Source organism: Vigna umbellata, chromosome 7 (genome assembly GCF_029865625.1).
Source record: "Vigna umbellata cultivar VRB3 chromosome 7, Vumbellata_1.0, whole genome shotgun sequence".
Taxonomy (NCBI): domain Eukaryota; kingdom Viridiplantae; phylum Streptophyta; class Magnoliopsida; order Fabales; family Fabaceae; genus Vigna; species Vigna umbellata.
Window position 1 is genome coordinate 37,572,232 of NC_142171.1, and position 21,574 is coordinate 37,593,805.

General features: G+C 31.2%; 2 protein-coding genes across 4 annotated transcripts; both read left to right on the forward strand.

Annotated features, from left to right (window-relative positions):
• The first annotated feature begins 2,085 nt into the window (after positions 1-2,085).
• Positions 2,086-5,991, forward strand: LOC148195907 (uncharacterized). 2 transcript variants are annotated; one of them, XM_088094143.1, is made up of 5 exons: positions 2,086-2,233; positions 3,477-3,647; positions 3,717-3,789; positions 5,392-5,513; positions 5,634-5,991. In XM_088094143.1, the coding sequence occupies exons 2-5, from the start codon at positions 3,540-3,542 to the stop codon at positions 5,718-5,720; spliced, it is 390 nt and encodes a 129-aa protein (XP_087950269.1). In that variant the 5' UTR covers positions 2,086-2,233; positions 3,477-3,539; the 3' UTR covers positions 5,721-5,991. The 2 variants fall into 2 exon arrangements, with proteins under 2 accessions (XP_087950269.1, XP_087950270.1); XM_088094144.1 differs by having other exon boundaries at positions 2,123-2,233; positions 3,525-3,647.
• Positions 5,992-15,668: 9,677 nt separating this feature from the next.
• LOC148195908 (chaperone protein ClpC, chloroplastic-like) lies at positions 15,669-21,342 on the forward strand. 2 transcript variants are annotated; one of them, XM_088094760.1, is made up of 10 exons: positions 15,669-15,810; positions 16,168-16,753; positions 17,099-17,214; positions 17,325-17,450; positions 17,559-17,744; positions 18,088-18,303; positions 19,040-19,257; positions 19,527-19,602; positions 19,686-19,775; positions 19,985-21,342. In XM_088094760.1, exons 2-10 carry the CDS (start codon positions 16,189-16,191, stop codon positions 21,161-21,163), a joined length of 2,772 nt encoding a protein of 923 aa, XP_087950886.1. In that variant the 5' UTR covers positions 15,669-15,810; positions 16,168-16,188; the 3' UTR covers positions 21,164-21,342. The 2 variants fall into 2 exon arrangements, with proteins under 2 accessions (XP_087950886.1, XP_087950887.1); XM_088094761.1 differs by having other exon boundaries at positions 15,671-15,810; positions 16,172-16,753.
• The last annotated feature ends 232 nt before the right edge of the window (positions 21,343-21,574 follow it).

A 21,574-nucleotide genomic window follows, 5' to 3' on the forward strand; every position in this document is an offset into this window, starting at 1 on the left:
TTATTTTCTACACTCTTAAATTAATTCTTCAAATTTTAGTTCAGACTAAACCATCAATTTTGTTTCTTCAAATTCTAACAGCTAATCAAATTTGTCATTTATAAATACTTTTTCAAACTCTGCATCATCAATTAATTTACTCATTCAAATTATATAATGTATACTCCAAAGGTATTGAAATAGACAATACATGTTTAAAAATATGAATTACCAATTATTTTTATTTTCCTAGTCAGGTATACAAATCTAAACTTTTTTGAAGGGAGATATACGAAACAAATAAAACGTAAACGTCAACATGCTCGTATAAAAAAATATAATATTATATTCAACTTAAAATCTTAAAACAATTTATAGATATTTGGTTTATCTTACTCATTTTTACATTAATAAAACAATTAGACTTATTTTTTTTTTAAAAAAAGTAGTTAGGAGAAATAACACAATCAAACATTTGTAATAAATGATAATTTATTTTATTATTGCAATTTAAGGACTAAATTGATTAATAATTTAAATTTTTTTAACCATCGCGTCATTTTATTTATTTTAAGATCCACTTTAATTACCAGTATAATTACTGAAATAAATTTGTTAATAAAAATAAATTTATTGATGAACTTTATTAACATATTTTAATATTTTAATTACTTACCAACAAAATTTGTATTTGGTAAATTTTATTGATTATTGATATTTTTTTAAATATGTTGGTAATAATTGTTTTTTAAATTGATTGATAGATTCATCAATAATATACAATTTTTATTGTCAACAATTTGTTTGTTTGTTTATAAATCTATCCGTAAAATGGTTACTAAATTATTAATGATTTTCTTCTAAGAAATTATTGACAAATTTTTTATTCATTAATAATATTTATTAACAAATGTTTTATCATTAATAATTTGTTAATAAATTTGATTCATTGATAAACTTTGTTTGATGATAATTTTCTATTTTCTTGTAGTGTGTCTATGTATGATTCTTGGAAAATGATTCGTATGCTACCAAAATCATAAATTCATAGTTCACATGAAATACAAGTACATTAACAATAAAAAAAGATCTCTTTTCAATTTAATTAGCTTTTAATTTTTTAAACTGATTTAATAGCTTCGAACCCACTTTCTAAAGAAGTTTCTAGCATTCATGTTACACAATGTAACGATGATGGAAGACATATTTTCTATGCACATTGATAAATTGATATCTTACAAAAATTTACTCACACTTTGTATTCATTATTTTATCATTCAATCTTTTTATATATATATAAATACAAAAAAGTTTACTTTTCAATTGTTATAATATTTTTAAAAGTGAGTTGTTAAAGTAGTGCATTGGTGTCAAAGAAAATATTTTCCATTTTTTATATTTCAAGGAAAATAAAATAAAATTTGTAAAAAGAAATGGACGAAGTAAGACCTCCTAAGGTAGGAGTCCTACCCATAATAAAGAGAAAAATGGGTGATCTAGCTTAAGATTGGACACATACATTATTAGTATTGGACACATATATTAGTATTAGGCCTTTTCTTTCTACACCTCCATAGTTTTAATGTGCATCTAATGAGGTGGTTAAAAGACCAAATTATTCTCCACATCCCTTTTTGTATGCTATGCTCTGCATGAATTCAAAATAAAATGTTATGAGTCATAAAATTTCGAAAATATTTTTAAATTGTATTATTATAAAAATATTTTTTTTTTTAAAAAAAGGTTTTTGAATTATGTAATTCGAAAAATATTTTGATGCATAATATTTTATGGAAAAAAAAAATTCAAATATATAAACACATGTAGAAAGACATAATTCTCAAATTAAAATTTTAAAAATCACCCGAATGAAGGAAAGCTTCAAAAAAATATTATAAATGAACTTGTTTATTAATATCAACCATTATTAACTACTAATAAAATCAAACAAATTTCTCAAAAATAAAAAAACCGGAAAGTAATAAAATGTTTTAGGGAATGTAAAAATACTTTCATGTCCTAAATCATATTAAATAAGAAAATTTTGGAATTGAAGTTTTGATTTTAATTACGACACTTGTATGTTTGCTCAATTAATTTAAATAATGAAGCCAGATTAATTTCAAAGAAATACCCATATTTCACTTCATTTACTCTATAAACTTGTTCTTTTCATTCTCATTCTCGTTCCCAGGGTTTATGCTTTCTTCAATTTCTTCACCCAGCGTTTCGTGCCAAGCCCAGTCATCAATTGGTAAGATTACGCCCTTCTCCTTCGTTCAAGTTACAGTCTTTTTCCTTCAAATTAATCTTTTCTTGCTCCTCATTCCTGCTGCTACTGCTATTCTTCTTCTTCTTGCTTCTTCTGTCTGTTTTTCTTTTCTGTTTTTTTTTAAAATTAATTCCCTTTTCTGCAAAATAAAGGGTAACTGTGATATTTGAGAAGTTGATCACACTTGTAAGTGAGGTTTTCCACTATGGGTGCGCGTTTTCTTTGGGATTCTTGTTGTTGTAGAAAATTGTGGAGAAATACGGTTGTTGTTGTGATTGCAATTGCAGTCCAAAAGCCTTGACGTTGTGGCGGAAATCGCATTCACAATGACGATCACAGACCATTGTGCTGTAATAATGATGTAATACACCATGGCAAATTTAGCACCAATAATGCTTCCAAAAACTATGCCTATACACTGCCACCTGGCTTGACAAGCGGTGGTTATTTGCTGTTGATATGTGTAATGATTGATACATGTCAAATGTTGACCCCATTTGGACTGTTAGAGCAAAATACATAATATATACTTTTGGTTAGGTTAATCCCTTTGTCCAATGGAATCAGTTTCCCATATTTTAGATAATACATTCTTCTTTCTGGTCAAACAAAACTGGGAAGAGCCTGTGGTTCATTGTGCGTGTCCGTTACAATTTATCCTACAGTGCATGACATTTTGTACAATTCAATTATTTTGGTTCACTTTTCTTTCTTGCCTTTGATTGTAACTGACATGGGGTTGGATTCTACCAATTTTATTTTGAGATGCTGTAGTGAGTTCTGCACTTATAAAAAAAGTGATGAATATTATTCCAGTTGGTGAAACGCATAGAACAGCGAATACGATGTGTGCCAATTTTGTCATTCTAAAAATGTATGCCAGATTGCAAGCAATGGAGTGAAAAAATTGCAAATTCCTCATTTCAAGATGTGCTCTACCGGTTCTGCCATATTGCCAGATTGTAAGCAATAGAGTGAACAAATTGCATATTCCTCAGTTTAACATGTGCTGTGCCGATTCTGCCATATTAATTAGCTTTGGTTACCCACACAATTAAGAACTTAACAACTACTAAGCTTGAAATATTAATAACTTGTTCATGCTATCCTGCTACACTACGTGAATGCACAGGCTGCAATGTCATAATGATTGGCGCTGTCCAACTGCCTTTTTGTAGTTATGAATTATGTTCTCGTTCCAACCTTTTATTTCCATTTCCTGCAGTTTCAATCTGAGATATTCCTATCTTCATGTAATCTGTGTTGTGATCAGTATATAAAGACACAAATGAGCAGTGGTGGAAGAGCTGGTAAACCCAAAGAGGAGGAACAAGATGGCATGTCCGTCCACTCTCCTTGCAAACCTCCCCCTTCCTCTGCTTCCTCTCTACCCAAGGTCTCTGTCCCTCTGTCTCTCTTTGAAATTTGAATTTGGTTTGGAATTGACATCTGGTTATGGTGACAGGAGCAATCACAGGTTGAATTGGAGCTGAGATTGTTGGAAGCTCTTGAGATTTACCCTCCAATGAGGCTACAAGGTAGTACACATGCATGTGTGCATACATGCACATGCACACATAATTCTTTGAGGATTGTGAATGATTTTGATATAAAAATTTTGGTATTGATTAGTGAAAAGGAAAAATAATGTTTTGCTTTTCCAAAATGAAATGTGGGTGCAAAATTATGTGTAATTAAATGAGTTTAATGACTATGGACTGTCAGTATAAATGTTTTACACTGTCAGCCAACCAATCATTGTTGGTATGGCTTTTAAGGTAGTTCTTGTAAAAGTCAACAAACTTACCATACATGGTGGTTTGTCAATTGAATGTTAGTATAAATATGCTTTACACTATCAGTACATAGCCTATTTTCTCTAATTAAATATGAAAGTGAATGTAAAATACAATTTGTTGTTTTGAACTGAAAAAATACCAATGCATAATTAGTAATGTTGTCTGACTAGAAAGAAAACAATTGAAGTTGCAACGTTAGTAGATGTTTGATATCTACACTTTCGTGTCCCCAATAGAAGTTGGTACTTTACAGTTTGTGGAATATAGTACCAACTGCCCAATCATGGAATTTGGCATTATGTCACTTCCTAGTAAGTGGGATTTTAGTTAGAATTGTTTTTTCCTTTGGGGAGAGGGTTATTTTCTCTATTTAAGCCCTTATAAATGATTCCTAAAATTGATTAAGATATATTTTGGTACATATAGTTTTTACAAGAACTGCCGAAGTTGCAATTTGGTTACACAATTTTCAGTTTATCTAAGTAATAGATTAATGAGATCAAGGGTAATGGCCTTATTTTCTATTACTCCTTTTATAAGTTATTTTTTATTCAGTAAAAATCTATAGCACGTGACGTTATTTTAAACAATAAAAATTTATTTCAGTTATATTACAACTTCAAACTGTCTTTTCTGTGCTGTTCCAGGATAAGATACTTATATATTTGTTTTTATTTATAGAATGCATATATTTGGAGTGCTTGACAGTTGATTTACAATATATTTTTATATACATGAAATCCTTTTTAATAATACTGATACTAGTTTTAAATTAAATAATGAGTGATTTCTGTATCTTGAGCATGATTCCTTTACTAAGACATTTATTATCTGGAAAGGGGATCGCAAAGAAAAGATGCTTTGTGTTAATAGAATTCAGGCCAAGTATACTGCATTAAGCTCCGTGGTGGTACTGTTTACTTTGACATTTCGTAATTGAGAAAATGTAAAATTTTGTCCGTTTCTGCAGTAAGTGATATCTGGTTAGATTTGAACACTATATAACAAGTAATATGGTTAAAAATAAATTGTTTTCTAGCATTGATTGAGAAACTTTTGTCAAGTATTTGCACTAACCTTTCGAGTAAAAACAGTAAGCATTTGTAGCGATAACTGAATTGCACTTTCTTGAGTTTCATTTATGAACCCATTATATGTAATTGTTGCTTGTTTAGCTGTTATTTGATACTTTGCATTTCTTATTTTTATCAAGGTTTATGCCAAGGTGGGTCTTGGATGCGCTCTTTATCCTTATATAGTTTTCCCTTGTTAAATAGTTAAGTCTAGTTGGATCAAGATTCATCAAATTTAATGCTTACAATTCATGTTGCTTTCACGAAGGAATACATCGCCACTTTGTCCTTTATGGTCTGATGGAATTTTTAAAGAGGAAGTTTGACAGACACTTTTCTGCCGAGGAGGTTCTTCAATTGTTGGATCGATTCTACAACATAGAAATGCTGGTATGTTATCATTAAGTTGTGGTTCTTCCCATTCATCTTGCTACCCCTCAAATAAGACGTGGGTTTGTGGTATGGATTTTGAGAGCTCATAAAATATAGTGGTTTATCTTTTTTCCTCAGAAAACAGATGATGATGAGATTGATTTGCTTACTCACGAAGAAGAATTTTCCTTGCCTCAGAGTTACTTTGTGAAGGAAGAACCCTGAACAACAACTTTTGGAGTATACACATTTTTTTCTTCAACCATTGTTCATCTTTAGATATGTACAGCTGGTTATCTATTCCTTTCCCTTCTTCCCGTTTTGGGATATTATGTTCACGTTGACCCCGTTAAGTGGAGGTTCTTATCGCGTGTCTGTTAAGTTCCACCGGTAGTTCTGGGAACTCTGATCCAGTTGGATACCTTCTGTCATAATGTATTTAGCTAGCTAGACTGATTTGGATATAATGCACTTAGACTCGAGAACATTAGATCGATGATAGACCCACCATGCAACCTCAATCTGTTTTTTTTTTTTTTTTTTTTTTTAAATCCTACTGCTAAATCATACCAATTTAGTGGGAGGAATTTTCACTACCCGAGCGGCAATGAGTGAGATAAGGAAAATGTAGTAGAAAGTGTACAAGTTGATTGATTGAATAAATAGATAGAAAAGTACTGTTGTAGGAAATTCCTACCTATAAAATGAAATGATTTAACTGAATTGATGCTGTGATGCTGTTAAGATGGTTTGGTTGAATAGAGGAAATATGGTCTGATATGGGGGTGTAAACCCAATGGTTATAGATAGTGTACTGATGGCTACTTTTTGTGAGGATGGGAAGTGCAGCCAAGTTGTTGGAAGACCTGAGAAATGGGGAAATGGAGCCTGATGTAGTTTGTTAGAGCTGGAGATAAACCCAAAAGGTCTTTTTCCTGTAAGGAGATGATGCATTGTTTTTACCAAAATCATTTTTTTTTTAATTACTTTCTTTGCCCTTTCACTCTCTCCATTTGGTTCATCATCCCTTGGCCACCCAGAGTGGTTCTAATCAATTGTTTCTTAAGAATAAAGGACGACTCTTTATCCTTCTGTCTCATCACCATCAAATATTATGTACCATAAATCTAAATGAAAATATATATATATATATATATAAAATTATGAGTTGCTTTGAGTTTTTTAAAGTTCTTTCATTGAAACAAATATGAGCATAAAGTACTAAACAATAGTGTGATGGTAGGGATAAAAAATCACATATTCCAATTTAAGAAGCAATTCATGAGTTGCTTCCATTGAAAATTCTCCAATACCACCTTTGATGCTAGACTTGTTCCTCTGACCACAACCTCAGCATTTAGAATTGCTTCTACCAGTTTAAGTACTTTCCCCTTCTCTACCGTACCATATTTTTAGACTATTCTTTTTTGGGTAAACTCTAGCTTAACACAGTTAACCATTCTCTTGTCTTCCTTTTACTCAAAGACACTCGTCTCATTGAGAATGAGATACAACACATACATTAAACGAAAAATAAATAGAACTCGCATCTAAATTAGGGAGGGTTTGAATTGAATTCAAAATCCTCTTACTGAATTTGAACTATTTTGAGCTGGATTTACTATGTACAATATTCCTTAGCGACATTTTGAAACTGTCGGAATTCTTCCTTTTGGGATATTGAAAATTTGCAAATACTTAGTTTTCCTTCAGTGTGTTGGTGTAAGTAACTGATCATAAAAAACAACTTCTAGAATGGATGGTTATAAAAATTGGCTTGGCAAACTATAACTTGGGGGGCCATACTTGGTTCTAATTGTTTATTAAATTTATTCATTATGTAGTGAATTCGACTATGTAATTATTAAAGTAGTGCTAAATCAGATTAATTTTTCTAGTCAAACCATAGATTAGCAATGTTTTAATCTAAATTATTTGCCACTTGCACAAGTTCCAATGATAATCACTTGGGGATAATGTTATTATTGTGCTATATTGGTTGTGTTTATTGTCATTTATTACGGTATGATCTATTAGAAGTGTTTCGATAAAATTTAGGATTTCAAATAGTGGGATAGAAGCAAACCAAATATTAGTTTTACGAAAAATGTAAAAAAAATTCAGACCAAGGGCTTAATCTTGAACCATGAAGATCCCAACATTGTTAAAGGAAATCATTGGTAATTTAAATTTAATATCCTTAAACTCCATAGTATGATGGACTTGTCTCAATAATTTTCTTCTTTTTTATGATGAAGGAGTTTATGTATACACAATTTTAAGTTTCATGACTCAGGAACAAAAAATATATGTAAATGCATTATCTTAACAAGTGTTATTTTTTGTGAAAATTTGTTAGTATTTTATCGTTATAAATGTGTAAAAGCTCAAATGTTAATTTCAGTTTAACGCAACAAATTACTCAAACTATTAAATAGAAACATTTTTAGTTAATAGAATTAGGTCTTTAAATAAACTTACAATTAAGTATTGCAAATAATAATCTTTTACAAAAAAAATATTATTGTTCGGTTGATATTAGAGACTTTAAATGTTCCATTTCTTCTCTCACTTGTTTATCAACTTAAAAAAAGATAAATGGACAGGTAGAATTGATAGGAAGAAAAAAAAAATACAGAAAAGAATGGGAAAAGTGTATTATGCATTAAAAGAGCAAAATAACTAATATAGCAGCCTCTTTAAACATAAAAAAAAAAGTATCAGAGAAATAAGGATGATAAAATAAATAGTGAGAGATACATCTGGAATTCATCTAACATCAATACAAAAAATACAACTTAAAAGTTAAAAAATTACACCAAGGTGGATTTGCAATTGTTTTTTTTATTGAAACACAAATATATATATATATATATATATATATATATATATATATATATATATATATATTATATACACACGTAAATGCTCACAAACTAAATTTCACCAAAAGTACAAAAGACCGATAGATAAGAGAGATAAAACTCAAATAGCCATTTTTTTCATATAACAATTTTTTTTTTAATTTACGATATATTGTAATTAATCACAATTTTGTAAGACATTAAATTTCGGTTTCGGAGAAATCAAATTTATTTTAATAATTTTTACAAAGAGATATGTTGTCAAACTCTGAAAATAACACTCAGAAGGAAGGGACATATGTCTCAAAAACAAAAGAGTGAGCATTTTATAGAATTTCTCAAATTATAGCTCATTTCATTTTCTCAGAAATCTATATCTCTCTAAAAACTCAAGTCTCTTCTTTTCTCCTCCTTCTCTCTACTTTCTTTCTTATATTTCTCCATATTCTCTCTAAATTTTCTCCTTCTTTCTTCTTCTGATCAGCAATCCGTTGGTGCTTAAGCACTTCAGGTATAAAGGACTTCATTTTTCACCGATCAAAATCCTCTCTTGAAGCCGGTAAGGTCCGAACCTTCTTCTTGTGAATTCTCTGCGTTTTCTGTGCATGCAAGCATTGATCGGCTTGCATGTGTTCTTGCATTGTTCCTAAGTCTTTTCTCTTTTGGTTTCTTCGATTGGTTTCGTTGCACCGACCAGAAATTGTGGCTGTTGTAGAAGTTCTTGGATTGAAACGTATAAAAGTGGTCTCTTGGATTCGAGGTAAGGGAAGCTAGTTAATTTAATTGATGAATTTACGGTGTATGTGAATGTTGTTTAATGATTTTGTATGTGTAAGAAATTGGATTCTATGGTGATTGAATAGTCTATGTTGTATGAAATTGATTTGGTCGATTCTGTATGAATGTAAAAATTTAATGAATTGTATTCGGTTGAGTGGGTGTGGACGGTTAAATGGTTGTGTTCATGTTGATTGTATTTATGTTAAGTTTCTGGTTCATGGCCGAGTGAATTGTGAAGAAGTGGGATAGTGAAATTGGAGAAATTATGTTCGTTATGAGTGTGGTCGGTATAGAGAATCTGGGTAAGTGGTATAAGACTTGTTAGAACTCTTGAGTTACTTAAAACTGTACATCAAGTAGGAAATCTGATTTTCGGTCCTTGAGTTGATGATTCTGCAGAATTGACTCTCAAATCTGAGATGAAACTCTCTAGCTGATGTTAGAAAGGTTTATGTATTCTTAGTTTAGTGTAGAGATGTGTATGATTCATGTTTGGAAGATTAAAGTTTGGAAAAATGTTTAGTTTTGGTAAAATTTGATGTGTTTATAATTCTGCAGAAGTTTCTGCAGAATTATACAAAAAACTGTGGGTTCGCTGTTGACTGCTCAGTCATGCGCTGATTTGGACGATCGACCTTGTTCTGCGCTCTGTTATTAATTGGGTTCGGTCTCTTTGGAGTCCTCCCAGTTCATGACCGTTCGGCCTTAGTAGTGTTCAATCTCGGAAGTGCTTGTCATTTACTAGTGCTCGGTCTCGGTAGTGCTTGTCCTGTACTAGCGCTCGGTCTCAGTAGTGCTTGTCCTGTACTAGCGCTCGGTCTCAGTAGTGCTTGTCCTATATTAGCGCTCGGTCTCGGTAGTGCTTGTTTTGTACCAGTGCTCGGTTTTAGTAGTGCTCGATTTCGAACTAAGCGCTTAGTTTTATAATATATTCCGTTATGTAATTACTTTAAGTATTTAATGTTCGACCAAACTCAATAGGGTTCGGCCAAAGGTTGTAGTGTTCAGCTTCTGATGAGTCTTACCCAGTATGGACCGTTCGGTCCCATTATGAGAATAAGTGAAAGACTGCTCGATTTTACACTAAGTGTTCGGTCTTGCTCTAGTACTCGGTTTGGTATTGATGTTCGGTCTTAACTACGTTCGGCCTCTGATGGGCCTTACCTGTTAATGAGGTCTCTCTTAGTGGTCGGTCCTAAATAGTGTATGGTCACTCCTTCAATCTTATCTGTTATGAACCATTCGGTCCTATCCTTCAGGAAGTGAGAAACTGTTCGGTCTCCACCAGTCTCATAGTGTTCGCTTTAAGCCGATAGTCTTCGGCATAAGATAAAAACGTTCGATTTAACTCTAGTTTTCGGTTGTTCTAGTATTCGACCCTAAAACTGTGTTCGGCTCATGCTTGAGTCTTACTCTTAAATGACCGTTCGGTCATGTTAGTATGTAGGGAGAGTTTCTCCCGTTCGGTCGTGTTCAAGAATGATGGTTATTTTACTGATAAGTTTGATTATACTTAAATGTGATGGATGAGGAAGTATGTTGGTATTGAAGTATGGTATGATAATTCTAATGAAATGTGAAGGTTGATGAGATACTTATAATATGGATATGAAAGAGTATTCCAAGGAGGAATATCTCATGAATGGTATTGGAATGGTGTAGTATGAATGTGGACAAAGCTTAGCTGGCGTTTATCCTGATATTTCATGATTGCTCATTCTCACGTAGAGAAGAATAACTCATGTGTGGGAATGGCAGGAGGTCCTAGACCATAAGGTGAACTTGGGCGGAACGGACTAACCTTGGGTGACACCTGTTGAGGGTATCCCAGCTATTACATCACCCGAGTGCAAAAGTCGTAGCTACACATAATTCATACAGTCCGGACAGTTAGAGTATAGTGTGCAGTGTAGTATGATTATGGTTGGAAATGTATGATTGATTGTTGCATGATGTACTTATTGATTTATATTAGATTTATGTGAGTTATCTGTTTACATAGTTAATTAAATTATACTAGCTTACTCTTATTTTCCTATCTTGTTATGTCGTTGTCGGTCGTCCTTATCCTTGCAATGATCACCCTTTGAGTGTGAGCAGAGTGTGCAGAAGATATTCTAGAGGAGGTGCTGACAGGAGAGGAAAGATTCCGCTAAGAGTAAGACAATTGAATCTTGTGCTTGTTTTTGTTTTTTGTATAGAATTCGATTTCATAAAACTGAATTATGATTTTATTTTTTAACAATTTTTGTAAAAATATTTAAAATCTTCAATAATTTTTGAAAACGGTTGAAAATCTAAACGATTTTTAAAATATGTTAAAGATTCAAACGGCAGAACTTGAACTCACTGGACGGTTTTCAAAAATCGTTAAAAACTTGAATGATTTTAAAAAATCGTTGAAGACTTAAATAATTTTCGAAAATAGTTGAAAGGTATGTTAACTTTTAACATATTTTCTTATGTTCTATTTTAAATTTTAAATTTATAAATAATTATTTTATTTTAACATTTTTAATAAGTTAAAATATATTAAATCAAATTTTATATTGTTATTATTTTAACATATTTTTTTATTAATGTATTATTTTATTATGCTGAAATAAATAATTAATTTATTTTGATATTTTAATATATTTTTCTAAAGTTAACTTGTTTAACATATTTTTTAATTTAATTTTTTAATCTAAATTTTAATAATAATTAATTTATTATAATATTAAAATATAATTGTTTTTTAATTTATCAAACTTTTGAAATTAATTTTATTATAAAATTAAAAAAATCTTTATTTTTTTATGAAATTTAATATATTTTATTATTTTAATAATTATTATGTAATTAAGAATAAAAATAGTAAAATTAAAAAAAATAATAATAAAATATGATTTGATATATTATAAAATAATAAAATAAATTAGTTATTTATTAATTTAATTAAAAGAAAAATAAAAATGTTAAACGGTTTTTGAAAAACATTTAACACATTTTTTTAAATTTTGTTTTAAAATATAATTTTTAATTAATGATTAACTTATTTTAATATTTTAAATAATATTTTTGAATTTAACAAAAATTTTAAATTATTTTTATCATAAAATTAATAAAATATTTAGGTTTAGTCCACTGGATGGAAGATGAATATCAAGTGCGTTATCTTGTTCAAAACGGTCCCAAGTCTTAAATTTTGAAAAGGCGTAACAATTACGCGTCAAAGTACGTTGATGTGGTGATTTAGATGATTTTATTATGTGAAAAATTTAAATTATGACTTGTAATGATAATTTTAAATTATATATCTAATTTTAATTAAGTAATGTAATTAAATTCCCTTAACCTTAATTATCTCAATTAGCTTTTAAAAAAACTAATTAACCTAATAATCCTAATCAAAAACACATTTTTCCCAAATTTGGCTTCCTCTTCTTCACCAATAAATCCCAACATCAAAGGTTGAACAAATAGAAAATGTAAACCAATAATCATAGATGTTGAAAGAGAAGAAAACAGGACTCGTGGAGGAAGATTTGTGGTTTAGCTTTTGCAATTTGGATTCGTGCAAGTTTAGTTGTGGCTTTGAAGCAAAGATGGTCGAAGTTGGAGTTGAATAGAGATTTTGTAGTTGTGCAATTTGGGTTTTGCAAGAGTATGAAGAGTGTCATTTAAATTGGATAATGATACTTTGATAACATTTTTTTGACAACATTTTAACACTTTTTACGTATCATTCTGTGATTTGTCCATATTAGTGTTTATGATTATTATCATTGATTGTGGAGTAATTTTAGACTAATCACAAAATGACATGTAGATGATGTTAAAATGTTGTCAACAAAATGTTGTCAAAGTACCATTATGCATTTAAATTAAGGTTTCATCTAGTGACATTGGTCTTCATTTATTGACCGAGTTCTTCAGAACCTCAAACGGGCCACTTCCCCATCTTTCCATTTTATTGTTTTTCATATGTTGAAGATTGAATATGGAAGTTAACATGACTTTTTTTTTTGAAAGTCTGATTTTGAAAGTTTACCTTTTTTTGAAACTCTAATTTTGAAAGTTTACCTAAAGTTGGGTCATAGAATCTCTCAACGGGGAGACAACAATGCTCTTACAAGAGTAGGCACATTCAAGGAGGATCCGAACTTCTGGCCTAGGGTAAGAAAAATCTACATTTTTCAGTTCCACAAGTCCATTAACAGTTTTTAGTTCAATGCCAGATTCGCTATTTTGATCAATACTCAGTTTGTGATCAATTATACGGAAGATGAATAGGCGTGTTTTGTAACCCAGTTTTGTATCCCCCAATCCTATTCCCTTTGCAAACCCAGTTTTGTAACCAAGCTTTTGTGCAACCCCCAAGGCTGATTAATAGGTCTGTAATGCTCTAGACTCCCCAACGTGGGCAAAAAGAAGACATTGTTTTAAAAAAACTATAATCTTGATGACGGACATTTTAAATTGGTGGAGATGGAAAGAACGATATGTGAAAGATTGATGCTTTTGAGGAATATGGTGTCTAAGGGACATATCAAGTTTCGAAGAAAGCATTCAGAGAAACTGAAAATCTTTATGGTGCATGTTTTAACATAAACCAATTAAATTTTGCCATATCAAAATTATTTAATTTAAATAAAAGTTTCACATAATTAAACAATGCAAATGTACAGTACCTCAACCTCTTTTAAGACTTGAGATCGTTTTCAACCAGAGAAGAGATCTCTCAACAAGTACGCCAAATATTTAATTTATTATAATATTATTTAATATATGTTTTTATTTTAATAATTGTTATGAAAATTATAATAGTAATAATAAAACTGAAAATAATAATATTAATAATAATGATGTAAATTTTGATTTAATATATTATAATCTATTAAATCATATTAAATCTTAAAATAATAAATTATTTATTAATTTTAAGTTAAAAATAAAATTTTAAAAATATGTTAAAAATTAACATAACCTTAAATAGTTTTTGAAAATTGTTGAAGTCTTCAATGATTTTTTTTTAATATTAAAGACTTGATGATTTTCGAAAATTATATAAGCATGATTTTCAAAAATAGTTCACACTTTCAATGATTTTCAAAAACTGTTATATGTTTTTATAAAAATTATTAAAAGAAAAATTAAAATTCAGTTTTTTTAAATCGAATTCTAATATATTTCTTTTAAAAATTATTAAAATAAAAAATTAGGATTCGATTTCTAAAAAACTCAATTCTGATTTGTTACAAAATTATATTATTCATGTAAATATTAACTATAATACGTTATTTTCATAAATTAAAAAATCTGTTATATGAGAAAAAAAAACCACAAATAGCTGCTGCTGCTTTCGAGAAACAACATCGTATAAAACAGATCGGTTTAGCTAAATCAACTAGAGATACTTTAACATCGTCATCGTATAGATATGTTTATATATATATATATATATATATATATATATATATATATATATATATATATATATATATATATATATATATATAAAGATTTTATTAATTTTATTATAAGAAAAGTAAATAAATATATGTATATGTTTTAACCAATTATAAATAGTTATCTTATACTACGAGATTTTTATTTTTCATGTACAAGTTTTCTTTTCAATTTTATCTTTAATCGTTATTTTAAATTAAAATAATTACATTTCTATTTTTACTTTTTTAATATATTTTAATCTCAAAACTTTAAAATTTGATATATAATATTTTTAATTTAATAATATTATTTTCTTTTCATGTTTTGAATGACATTTCGTGTTGATTTGAAATGTTGGAACGATATATATAATTTCAATATTAATATAAAACAATATTTAACACACACGGCAAGAAAGAAAAAAAATAATGAAATTAAATTATATTTCTTTTAAAATTGGAGATCAAAATATTTAAAATTTGTGAAAAGTATAAATTTTAATTTCACATCATACTAAAAAGTATATTTAACTCATTTTAAAAAATAAAAATTACAAAATATTATTTAAATATGAAAAAGTAATTATCACAAAAGTAAAATAAAAAGAAAATGTAAAAAAAAAGGGAAATCCTTTATAATGATGATACAAATAATTATAAATAAGTTTTTTAAATTTATTATATAGATAATTTATTATTATAAATAATTATTTTAGTTTTAAAAAAATACTTAAATAAAAAAGATAATAATACTTTGACAATATTTTTTTATAACATTTTAACATTATCTACGTGTCATTCTATGATGAGTCCATGTTAGTGTTTATGATTATTATTATTAATTGTGGAATAATTTTGGATCAATTATAAAATGACACGTAAACCATATTAAAATGTTGTCAAAAAAATATTGTTAAAATATCATTATCTTTAAAAAAAACAACAACTTAAAAGAACAGAATTAATAAAGTATTATTTCAGTTTAAATAGAAATTAAGATGTATACCAAAACACAACATTTCCTTTTTATATATATATATATATATATATATATATATATATATATATATACACGTGTGTGTCATTCTATCTGAGTTCCTTTTTCCTCCCTCTTCGCCCTACCACGCCTTCTCTCTATATCCCTCAACTTCCTCTATCTTCTTTAATCTTCCAAAAATTTCCCCTTTTCCCCCTTTTCTTCTATTCGTATTTTTCTGAAGTCAATTGTTTTCGCTTACGGTGAGTTTATCACTTTTCTTCATGTTTGTTGTTCTGTTTCTGCAAAAGTTTGTTTCAATTAGGTTTTGGAACTGCCAAGTTCTGTCACTGCCGGTTTCTTTTGTCGTTCAATTTTGTTCCCTTATGGCTTAGCGCTGTTTGCTGAATTTCTTTTAATCTTAAATGATTAACATGTATTCTAAAGAAGTAGCGCCCATGTGCTTGCTGAAAGTTTTTCTTCTCCATTCAATATGCATTTTCTTTTATTTATGACTTGCTGTTTTTCATTTCATTATCTTGGCTTGACCTCGGTTTATTTCATTCCCAATGATAACCAGTCCGCATGTTTCTATCTGCTGATTTGTTTTGTTGATAAAGGTAGGCAACAATATAGGAATAATGGCTAGGGTTTTGGCTCAGTCTATTGGTATGCCTGGCCTACTGAGCGGGCAGAGGCATGGGCAGAACAAGGCATCAGGAAAATCAAGAAGATCTGTCAAAATGATGACTAACTTACGAATGCCTGCATCAAGGATGTCGAGTTTCTCTGGACTGCGTACTTTCAACACTTTGGATCTTCTTTCGAGACCTCGACAAAATTTTCCTTCTAAGATGTTGACTTCAACTTCTTCCCGTCGTGAAAGGGCTAAAAGATGCGTACCTAAAGCCATGTTTGAGCGCTTCACGGAGAAAGCAATCAAAGTAATTATGCTAGCCCAGGAGGAAGCCAGACGTCTGGGACATAATTTTGTTGGAACTGAACAACTTTTATTGGGTCTTATTGGGGAAGGCACTGGCATTGCTGCCAAGGTGCTGAAGTCAATGGGTCTTAACCTGAAGGATGCTCGTGTGGAAGTGGAAAAGATAATTGGAAGGGGTAGTGGATTTGTTGCAGTTGAGATTCCATTTACTCCCCGTGCAAAACGTGTTTTGGAGCTCTCACTGGAAGAAGCTCGCCAACTTGGTAAATGCGGTTTTCCCTTTGATTATTATTACTTAATTGCAATAAAATTATTTGTATTGCCTAGAGTTTTCTTCTTTTTTCCAATCTGTTTATTTATCTCTAGTTTTCTTTTGTTTCGTTTGCCATTTATTTTATTAAAGAAGATAGAAGTGATTTGACACGGTTATATTTATTCCTGTGCCTTTATCAGTGGAGTCAACTACATTTTAATTATTTATAATAAAATAACAACTTAGAAATACCCAATCATAGAGCGTTTTACAAAGAGAAGGAAAGGATCCTGAACTAGATTCAGTTTTGAATGGACTCCAATCTTCAATTTAGCTCATTCCTTGAAATTTGTAGGTCACAATTATATTGGATCTGAGCACTTGCTTCTTGGTCTTCTTCGAGAGGGGGAGGGTGTGGCAGCACGTGTTCTTGAAAATTTGGGTGCTGACCCAAATAATATTCGTGCTCAGGTTAGTATTGTATCATAATTTATTTTTAACTTATTTATATTGGGTATGGAATGCGTTTTTATCTTAATTTGTGTGTAAAATCATTCTTGTATTCTCACTGGATGTTACAGGTTATCCGCATGGTTGGCGAGGGTGCTGACAGTGTTGGTGCTACTGTTGGCCCCGGAAGTGGTAATAGCAATAAGATGCCAACTTTGGAGGAGTATGGCACCAATCTGACCAAGCTAGCCGAAGAGGTAATTGCCAGTTCCTAGTTTTCTTCATGCCAAGAAGATAAGCTTTCATTCTGTGTTATGGTATGACTTTTTCGTACTGATTTCTCCCTCTCAAAACCTAAATTATAGGGAAAATTGGATCCTGTTGTGGGTAGGCAGCCACAAATTGAGCGTGTCACTCAAATTTTGGGTCGCCGTACCAAAAATAATCCTTGTCTTATTGGAGAACCTGGGGTTGGGAAGACCGCTATTGCTGAAGGGCTTGCCCAAAGGATTGCAAATGGTGATGTTCCTGAAACCATAGAGGGAAAGAAGGTTAGTAGTAATTATTTGATCCCTATGATCTATAAAATCTTGTTTGTAATTCAGTAGATTTACTATTTCATTTTCAATGCTATACTGTTGTAAAGTATATCAACATGTTTATCGTGCTGAGTCTATGTAAAGTGATCCATCCTAAAACAATGTCTTATTTCTTTACTTTTTTATTTCTGAGTATTTCACATGTTAACTGCAGAAGACTTTTCTTACTTCTTTATAGTCTTATTCGATGCCTCAGTTTTTATCATTCACTGTTGACTAATGTTCTTGGATTTTGTGTGTTTAAATAGTTCTGGGAGTTCTGATTGATATGAAACCTTTGGTCTGCATGATTTAGGTTATAACCCTCGATATGGGTCTACTGGTAGCTGGAACTAAATATCGTGGAGAGTTTGAGGAGAGATTGAAGAAACTAATGGAGGAAATCAAACAAAGTGATGAGATAATACTTTTTATTGATGAAGTACACACTCTGATTGGAGCTGGAGCAGCTGAGGGGGCAATTGATGCTGCCAACATACTAAAACCTGCTCTTGCCAGAGGTGAACTACAGGTAATATTTTCGCATCATTTTCAAAATGTATTTTGATTTGATTTAGACTTCAAAAACAATTTGTGTAATGTGTTAGGGGGGGGGGGGGGGGGGGTGAATGAGTCTGTGTTTCCGTTGATATTTTTATTGAAGCAAAAAAAAAGAAAAAGGAATACTTGTTCTCTTCCGTGTTGCTACCTCCTGGTCAATAATCATATATTTAGGCTATTTTTGCAAATATGTTTTAGAGAAAAGAAAACCTGGTGCATGTATTGCCATTAAAACATAAATACTAAAGGATAAAATGACTTGTTCTATTCTGTGTTGCCAACTTGCTTGTCAATAATCAAACATTTAGGCTATATTTGCAAGTCTATGTTTTAGATACAGGAATACCTAGTCTTTTGGTTGTTCAGTATTTTTGTTTTAAATTGTAAGTAGTTAAAAACTGACTGTAACTAACAGATCTGGTAAGTTCATATATCAATTAGCAATTCTGATAAATGATCATTTGCTTTTGGCGTGTTAGTTGAATTAAATAATGTGGACTTTTAATATTTAGTATTGGAATTTTATCTTCAAAAATTTCCGTTTGCAGGGTCAGCAGTTCAATTTTGGTTAAATGGTACAAGAATTAAGAATAATATTGTATTTGTAGACTGTTGTGAAATTTGAAGGCACCTGGTTATGCTTATACTAAACATACTGTTAGTGGAACTTGGAACTATTGTAAGGAAGTGTGAAATTTTTTTTGCAGTGTATTGGAGCCACAACGTTGGATGAATATAGGAAGCACATTGAAAAGGACCCAGCACTGGAGAGGCGATTCCAGCCAGTTAAGGTGCCGGAGCCTACAGTTGATGAAACCATACAGATACTGAAAGGGCTTAGGGAACGCTATGAGATTCATCACAAGCTCCAATATACAGATGATGCACTTGTAGCTGCTGCCCAGCTGTCACACCAGTATATTAGGTTTGTCATATTTAAACCCTCTTTTTTCTTTTTTGATTCATTTTATCTTTTTGGTTGCACTGGAACAGACATGTTTTTTTTATTAGATCACTGGAAAATTTTCATATTTATATTAATCTTTCTTATCTATATTAGTTTATCTCTTTAAAATGTATTACAATATTTATATTTATATTTAAATGTATGTTGGAATGAATTTATTAAAATCCTTCTTATATCTCGAATGTTAAGTATTTTCTAGCTTTTATAAATAATTCAATCTGTTGCAGTGATCGATTTTTGCCCGACAAAGCTATAGATTTAATTGATGAAGCAGGTTCCCGGGTTCGGCTTCAACATGCACGGGTATATTGTTCATCTACCTGTCTCATAACCGGAGTTCTTTTGTCTGTTACAGTGCTAATGTTGCTAATTTTGCATCTGTCTAGTTACCTGAAGAAGCAAGAGAGCTTGACAAGGAGGTCAGACAGATTGTGAAAGATAAAGAAGAAGCTGCTCGCAATCAAGACTTTGAAAAGGTAATATACTTTTACCCAAGATTTGACTTCTTAAATTTTATAGTCAACTAACAAATCCAATGCGACAATGTTATTTTAGTTTTTTTAAAGTTGTTTTACCTTAAGTAAACTCCGAATGCATTTGTTTGTTTTTTGTTCAACTGAACTTGATTATATCTCTGCAAATTATTGTGTGTTATGGTGCTGATGATTTATGAATTTTGTAATAGGCTGGAGAGCTACGAGATAAAGAAATGGATTTGAAGACCCAGATATCGTCACTTATAGAAAAAGGCAAGGAGATGAGCAAGGCAGAAAGTGAGGCAGGAGATGGAGGTCCCATGGTTACTGAAGTTGACATACAACATATTGTCTCCTCCTGGACTGGTATTCCGGTAGAGAAAGTCTCAACTGATGAATCTGATCGCCTCCTCAAGATGGAAGAGACTTTACACACACGAGTCATAGGTCAGGATGAAGCAGTAAAAGCAATTAGCCGGGCCATCCGCCGAGCCAGGGTGGGATTGAAGAATCCTAATCGACCAATTGCCAGCTTCATCTTTTCTGGTCCAACTGGTGTGGGAAAGTCTGAATTGGCCAAAGCATTGGCTGCATACTATTTTGGTTCTGAAGAAGCCATGATTAGGCTTGACATGAGTGAATTTATGGAAAGACACACGGTCTCCAAACTCATTGGTTCACCCCCTGGATATGTTGGTTACACTGAAGGTGGTCAACTGACTGAGGCAGTTCGGCGCCGTCCCTACACTGTTGTACTATTTGATGAGATTGAGAAAGCACACCCTGATGTATTCAACATGATGCTTCAGATCCTAGAAGATGGAAGACTAACAGACAGCAAGGGAAGGACTGTGGACTTCAAGAACACTCTTCTAATAATGACATCAAATGTTGGAAGCAGTGTGATTGAGAAAGGAGGACGTAAAATGGGATTTGACCTCGATTATGATGAGAAGGATAGCAGTTACAATCGAATCAAGAGCTTGGTGACTGAAGAACTGAAACAATACTTTAGGCCAGAGTTCTTGAATAGGTTGGACGAAATGATTGTTTTCCGGCAACTTACAAAACTGGAGGTAAAGGAGATAGCTGATATAATGTTGAAGGAGGTGTTTGAAAGACTGAAGGCCAAAGAGATTAATCTCTCAGTGACAGAAAGATTTAGGGAAAGGGTGGTTGAAGAGGGATACAATCCTAGTTATGGGGCTAGACCTCTAAGAAGAGCCATCATGCGACTTTTGGAGGACAGCATGGCCGAGAAGATGCTTGCTAGAGAGATTAAAGAGGGTGACTCAGTTATAGTGGATGCTGATTCTGATGGTAATGTGATTGTGCTCAACGGGAGTAGTGGTGCCCCGGAGTCACTAGCAGAAGCTCTTCCTGTGTAACGTTGTTGCCTTGTGAGCGGTTCTCTTTTTTTCAAAAAGAAACATAGTCATAGTTTGTTTTAGTTATCATTGGACAAAGCTTTTAATTGAATACTAGTGGTCTAAATGTCTCTCCATTAACATTGGATAGCTCCGTTAGTGACCAATTTTTATTTATAGAAAGAAATTTTAAAGGTAAACATTTAAGTTCTTACAGCTTAATTTAAAATAATTGTATGACAACAAAGGATCAATTATCAAATGTATGCTTTTTTAATTATGAGACTACAAATTCTCGAATGGAATATGCTTGATTCTGATTTAATTGTATCCTTATGGCCGAAAGAAATTTCTGTTGGTAGTCATCGACTTGGTTCCGCTTGGGTTGGATCGATTTGACTCGACTCAAATAGGTTCGGTTCGAAAATACTC

Coding starts and splice junctions, on each gene's coding strand:
- LOC148195907 (XM_088094143.1), top strand. CDS start 3,540: ATGAGCAGTGGTGGAAGAGCTGGTAAACCCAAAGAGGAGGAACAAGAT. Junction 3,648..3,716: donor CTGCTTCCTCTCTACCCAAG/GTCTCTGTCCCT, acceptor TTATGGTGACAG/GAGCAATCACAGGTTGAATT. Junction 5,514..5,633: donor TCTACAACATAGAAATGCTG/GTATGTTATCAT, acceptor TTTTTTCCTCAG/AAAACAGATGATGATGAGAT.
- LOC148195908 (XM_088094760.1), top strand. CDS start 16,189: ATGGCTAGGGTTTTGGCTCAGTCTATTGGTATGCCTGGCCTACTGAGC. Junction 16,754..17,098: donor GGAAGAAGCTCGCCAACTTG/GTAAATGCGGTT, acceptor TGAAATTTGTAG/GTCACAATTATATTGGATCT. Junction 19,258..19,526: donor CTGTCACACCAGTATATTAG/GTTTGTCATATT, acceptor AATCTGTTGCAG/TGATCGATTTTTGCCCGACA.